Here is a 5,751-nt window from a genome sequence, read left to right as displayed (position 1 = left end):
AAATCTGCTAATGGAGAACTTGAAATAGCTTTGATAAATGATGAAGAATTGAGTAAATAGATTGAGAAAATTAAGGATCAATAAAAAAGATCTAAAATTGGATGGATTCATATTAGTACTATACAAGTCTTAATCAAATCTACATATATGAAAGGAATTAATTCACCAATAAGCTTAGCAATCTGTGAGAAAAGAATTACTGATGACCCAATAGATCAAATAATTGGAATTGTTCATGGAAACTTGGCAAACGTAAATGTTAAATTCAATGCCCATCTTGGATATGCTATACCTTTATCAACTGAAAATCTCGGAAGATCTATAAGTTTGGCTTATAAATTTCACAGAAAGAATCTAATGGAACAAGACGACGAACCATTTTCAATTACATACGCAATAAATTATGCTTTAACAAATAGCCATCATAGTATAATATTTAAAAACAGAGAAAGAATTTATGTCGATGAATTATTTCAGAAAATTGTAAAAACAGAAATACCAAAATATAAAGCTATTGAAAACCTAGTTCTTTTACTAAAAGAACCATCAGGAAAATTAGTTTCATCAAATTTTCAAATAAGAGAATCCAAAATTAATAGCCCTTTAAGTTTATCTAAGTTAAAGATTAAAGAAGAAAATTCTGAAATAAAAGAATTAACAAAAAAGGCCGAAAAATTAAATGAAACCCTAAACACTAAGTTATGACAATAAATAAAGAGAAAATATATATAACCTATCAAGATAAAAAACAAGAGCTCTTTGAAAGAGAAAATCGGTTGAATTATTTACAATTTTCTGAAATAAATCAAAGAGCATTTGAAGCTCTAAAAATAATCTATGACAAATTGAAAGGAGAAGTTGAAGAGTTAGAAAAATTAATAGAATTTCTAGAAAATAGTGATGAATCGATGATAGAATTTGCAGAAATTTTAAGATAAATAATGAAGTATACAAAGATTGAAAAACCAGAAAACAAAATAAAAAGAAAAAGGGCGAAAAAATTAAAAAGTAAAATAAAGGAATATAAAAGGGAATTAAATAATCTTCAATTCGAAATTAATAACCTTATAATAAAAAGGATAGAAATAAAAACAAATATAAACAAGTTAGAGCTAAACTTAAAAAATTTATATATGCTTGGAACACCATATTATGACTTAAAAGAATTAAAGCTGTTGAAAGAAAAAATGGAGAATGAAGTTGAAAAATTAAAAAGATATTTAGAAACAACAGAAAGTGTAGAAATAAAAGAAGTTTTGGAGGATTTGAAAAATTATATTAAAGAAAAAGACAAACAGATAAAAGATTTTATATACAATAATCAATGCAAAAAAGAATATTATAAACTAAAACAAGATTGAAAAACTATAAAAATGAAATCAGAATTAGTAATAGTAGAAATACTCAATACTTTTGATTATGAAATTACAAATTATAAAGTACCATCAACTAAATCTATACAAATTATAAACTCATTCGAAGCAAAATATGAAGAGTTAATAATTTTGAAAAAGAAATTACATTTTAAAAATTGGTATCAGAACCAAGTTAACGATTAAGGGTAACAATTTCTCTTTAAAACAACACTTTTAGTGATACGCTTTTAAAATCAACAAATAACCATAAAAGACAAAAATCTTTACAAATGCATCTGTACACTAGATGCTCCCTTTTTGGTAGGGAACAAACGTTTTTGGGTCAGCAACGGCGTCGTTTAGCTTGTTCCTTTAAAGGGTGTCGTTTTCCAATTTGCCAGCTTTGCACTTAACAGTACACGTCAGCGACGTTAAGTGGATTTACTTTCTAAAAGTGAGGGATCTATTTGATATTTTAAAAAGCCAGAGACTTAAATGATGCGAATTATTAGAATCTTTGACAAACATTATAGGTGTGTCGGTTGGAAATTGTGTCCAAATCAAGCTTCGAACTTTTCATCGTTTCAAATTTTTGTGTGATCTTTCTGTCTGTGAACAACAACAGCAACAATGCAAGCATTACTTGCATGCTTTCCACATCCTCATGGAAACCCACTTCTCAAATTCAATTCACAATCACAAAGACTAAATTCTCTGCCCACTTTGTTTTCCACTTCCAAGTTCTTCCCACCCCAACCACAAATTTTTCTTTACCCTTCTAGTTTTGTTCTTAACACACCAAAATCACCCACAATTCGATCCCCAAAACATGGTCAAGTTCGTTGTGGCATTTCGTCGAACGGGAACAGTTCAAACGAGAAAAAAAGTGTTAAGGAGTGGTTTGAGGTATGTGGTGAGGCACTTTCAAATGCGTTTCCTTTGTGGGTGACTCTTGGGTGCGTGTTGGGGTTGGTGAGACCCAATTGCTTCAGTTGGGTCACTCCAAGATTGAACATTGTGGGACTCACCATAATTATGGTTGGTATGGGTATGACACTCACACTTGATGATCTTCGTGGTGCTCTTTCTATGAACAAAGAAGTACTGTCTGGTTTTGTGCTTCAATACTCGGTTAGTGTCTTACGCTCTCAGCCTTTTACAAATATGAAAAAAAAAATAAATTCATTTCTTAGCTATTCTAAAAACAAAAATGTTATATGTACACAGAATATTAGTTGCCATTCACCAGGTCTGCCAATAAATATTATTTAACGTAATTTTTGTTCTATATTTTGTATTTCACATGTATTTTATATAAGTGATTTATTTAATAACTAATTTTTAGTCTATGTATAGTTGTTCTAAAAAAGAGGACAAATTAGTCCTCTTACATAAAGTCTATAATAAATATAAGAAAAAACAACTAAGTATACAGAAAATCAATTACGGAATCAGTTATTTATATAAAATACATGTTAAAATATAAAATATACATTTATTTTAAGTTAAATAACTCATGTATTTATACATATTGCACATGACATTTTTTAAGAAAAAAAATTATATGTTTTTTATATTTTTATTTGATAATAGTTGTTGGCAAATTTCTGTGAGAGGCAGTTTGCCCCTTTCAAATCAAATAATAATTTTGTCTTTTATGTCAGGAGGATGGTTTAGATCAATTCATCATTTTTTCTTAGGATGTTATTGAAAATAATAAATTTTTTGTTGGACTATTTAATTAACTGTGAGGACATTTTAACTTTTTTATTTTCAATGTAACCCCAATTTATTCTATACACAATGAAGCCTTTGACTTGTCCTTTAATTTAATCCCAATTGAAAAAACTTGTTGCCCTTGGGCATAGAATACAAATGCTTTGGTTAGTGGTGTCTGATATAATGGTGGAAATATTAGGATTTGGGTTGTAAAATTTGGATAAACCATAAACATTATGTTCTTGAATAATATTTACTTGCATGCTAAACCAATTCATATTTATGAGGGTATCCTTCTTTATGTGAATTGTTTTCAACTTTCAGGTGATGCCATTATCGGGATTCTTTGTAAGCAAACTCTTAAACCTTCCATCACATTATGCAGCAGGTTTAATATTAGTTGCCTGCTGTCCTGGGGGTAAGAATTTCAACCTAGTGTTCTATGATTTCTTTCAACACTTCATCTATTTTAATCACTCTTTCGTTGGTTGCAGGCACGGCGAGTAACCTTGTTACTTATCTTGCACGGTACTTGGATTCTCAGAACTGTTATTTCCAAATAATACTCTTATTAAACGGATTTGTGGATATTTGTAATCTGATGGCCTATTTGTTTTGATAGCGGAAATGTTGCACTTTCGGTGATAATGACGGCTGCAAGCACTCTAACAGCTGTGGTTAGTATGTTGTAAAATTTTTTAGTGCTCTCTTATTCTTGGTTTTTCTGTTTTAATAATCTGATCTTGATGAGTAAAAAAGCAATACCTTTTCCCATGGGAAAGCATTGCAGTCAATTACAAATGGTGCCACGTATTTCTCAATTTCAATATCATATTGTTTGATTTAAAAAAAAAAATCTGGGTTTAACTGCAAATGGCTGTCTAACACAAGTAAATATGCGAGGGTCAGACAAAATGAGCTATTACAGTAAATTTGATAGATGAATTTAATTTGCACAATCAAATATGGAGGTTGTTTCATGAAGATTTTGAGCTAATCCTTAGAATATCGGATTTGTTGATGAACTAAGATTGCTTTCGCAGCAAGAAAGCATGAAACTGAAGAGTAGCAGAGTTTCGAAAGGGAGAAGAAAAGAGTATTCGAAAAGATTATATGAATAGAAAAAAACTAGTTTTACACTCTACCTATTACATTATATACTAGCAGCCCCTTAGCCACTGACCACTAGCAAAACAGAAGCTACAAAATATCTCTAACTTGTCACTTTTGACTAATTTTTTTCCCTTTAAGTCCATAACCTATACATAGACCACTGTTAATGTTGAGTTTCCTAATGTATAGACCTTTTGATCAAAGTGATATATAAAAAGGAGCAAAGAAAGTATTATATGAAACTAATTTGTGATATGAAAAAAACTATAATTAGATTGGTGCAGGATGATTAAATTGAATGAAATATCAAGAATGGACAATTATGTTTGTCTTACACTTTATCAAACTTCTCAAGAACTGCCATTAATCAATTATATGGAAATAAATAAGTTGTTATAATAATGATTTTGCTATAACTTTCACACACAAACTGATTGAAAAGTGAAAATAAACATTATTGCAGGTCATGACTCCTTTATTGACAGCTAAACTTGCTGGCAAGTATGTAGCTGTGGATGGATCTGGTTTATTGATTTCAACATTGCAAGTAAGCTTTCTTCTTAACCACCATCTCTATTTCTAATTTCGTTTTATGTTTTCTTTGACATCCCTACCGTTCACTCTGAACAGGTTGTGCTGCTTCCTGTATTGGCCGGCGCATTGCTGAACCAATATTTCCAACCTCTTGTTAAATTAGTCTCTCGGCTGATGCCGCCAATGGCAGTAGCAACTGTGGCAATCTTATGTGGAAATGCAATCGCGCAAAGTTCTTCAGCAATCCTTATGTCTGGTGGACAAGTAATTTTAGCATCCTCCCTTCTTCACGCTTCCGGATTTTTCTTCGGATATATACTTGCAAGAATGCTTGGGCTAGATGTCACAACATCGCGAACCATATCTATTGAGGTTGGCATGCAGGTAAGTTGTTGCCATTTAATAAGTGAAGCTCTTGTTTTTAATTATTGGCTCAAATTCCACATCAATTTACCAGCTTCAACTCCATATTGCAGAACTCTGTTCTTGGAATTGTTCTGGCTACTCAGCACTTTGGGGATCCCTTAACTGTGGTACCCTGCGCCATTTCGAGTGTGTGTCACAATATCTTTGGTAGCATTCTTGCCGGAGTTTGGCGACACTCTGCGCCCGCTGAGAAAAAGGATTGAAACTTGTAGAAAGTCCTTTGCATGTAATTATGATTGTCAAATGGTTTAGTTTGTTAATGTTTCAACCCAAGCAACAATGTACAACCTTAAATCTTCTTCAATGACTCATGAATCAAAATAAATTTGGCATTTATGTATCGTAAAGTATTATAGAGCCATATGCAATTTTTCTTTCTTCATTACTCTATAGTACTGGTCATCTCCAAAGCATTACTTACCCTACAAATTTATTGACTAAAACATAACAGCATAGATATCTACATTACTGCAATGTGAAACATTGCTTAGGGTGCATCGTTAGAACTAGTAGGAAATTTGTGTTTAAGGTTGATAATCTTAGGTAGATGAACTTGAATGCAATAGTAAATTATGTTGATCTATCCCTCATGGCCTCATCATAA

The 5,751-nt window shown here is 31.4% G+C and overlaps 1 protein-coding gene across 1 annotated transcript; it reads left to right on the top strand.

The window, feature by feature from the left end:
- The first annotated feature begins 1,838 nt into the window (after window positions 1–1,838).
- Window positions 1,839–5,494, top strand: LOC112703513 (probable sodium/metabolite cotransporter BASS1, chloroplastic). The gene is made up of 7 exons (XM_025754989.3): window positions 1,839–2,486; window positions 3,399–3,492; window positions 3,569–3,602; window positions 3,697–3,751; window positions 4,651–4,734; window positions 4,818–5,105; window positions 5,198–5,494. Exons 1-7 carry the CDS (start codon window positions 1,986–1,988, stop codon window positions 5,348–5,350), a joined length of 1,209 nt encoding a protein of 402 aa, XP_025610774.1. The 5' UTR covers window positions 1,839–1,985; the 3' UTR covers window positions 5,351–5,494.
- The last annotated feature ends 257 nt before the right edge of the window (window positions 5,495–5,751 follow it).

This window comes from Arachis hypogaea, chromosome 7, assembly GCF_003086295.3.
Source record: "Arachis hypogaea cultivar Tifrunner chromosome 7, arahy.Tifrunner.gnm2.J5K5, whole genome shotgun sequence".
Lineage (NCBI taxonomy): Eukaryota > Viridiplantae > Streptophyta > Magnoliopsida > Fabales > Fabaceae > Arachis > Arachis hypogaea.
The sequence above is the reverse complement of the archived record's forward strand: the minus strand, read 5'-3'. Positions and strand labels throughout refer to the sequence as shown.

What these genes read in the sequence shown, in the direction of transcription:
- LOC112703513 (XM_025754989.3), top strand. Translation starts at nt 1,986, where the DNA reads ATGCAAGCATTACTTGCATGCTTTCCACATCCTCATGGAAACCCACTT. An exon ending in CAAGCACTCTAACAGCTGTG is followed by an intron (nt 3,752 to 4,650) that starts GTTAGTATGTTG and finishes ACATTATTGCAG; the next exon opens with GTCATGACTCCTTTATTGAC. An exon ending in TATTGATTTCAACATTGCAA is followed by an intron (nt 4,735 to 4,817) that starts GTAAGCTTTCTT and finishes CACTCTGAACAG; the next exon opens with GTTGTGCTGCTTCCTGTATT.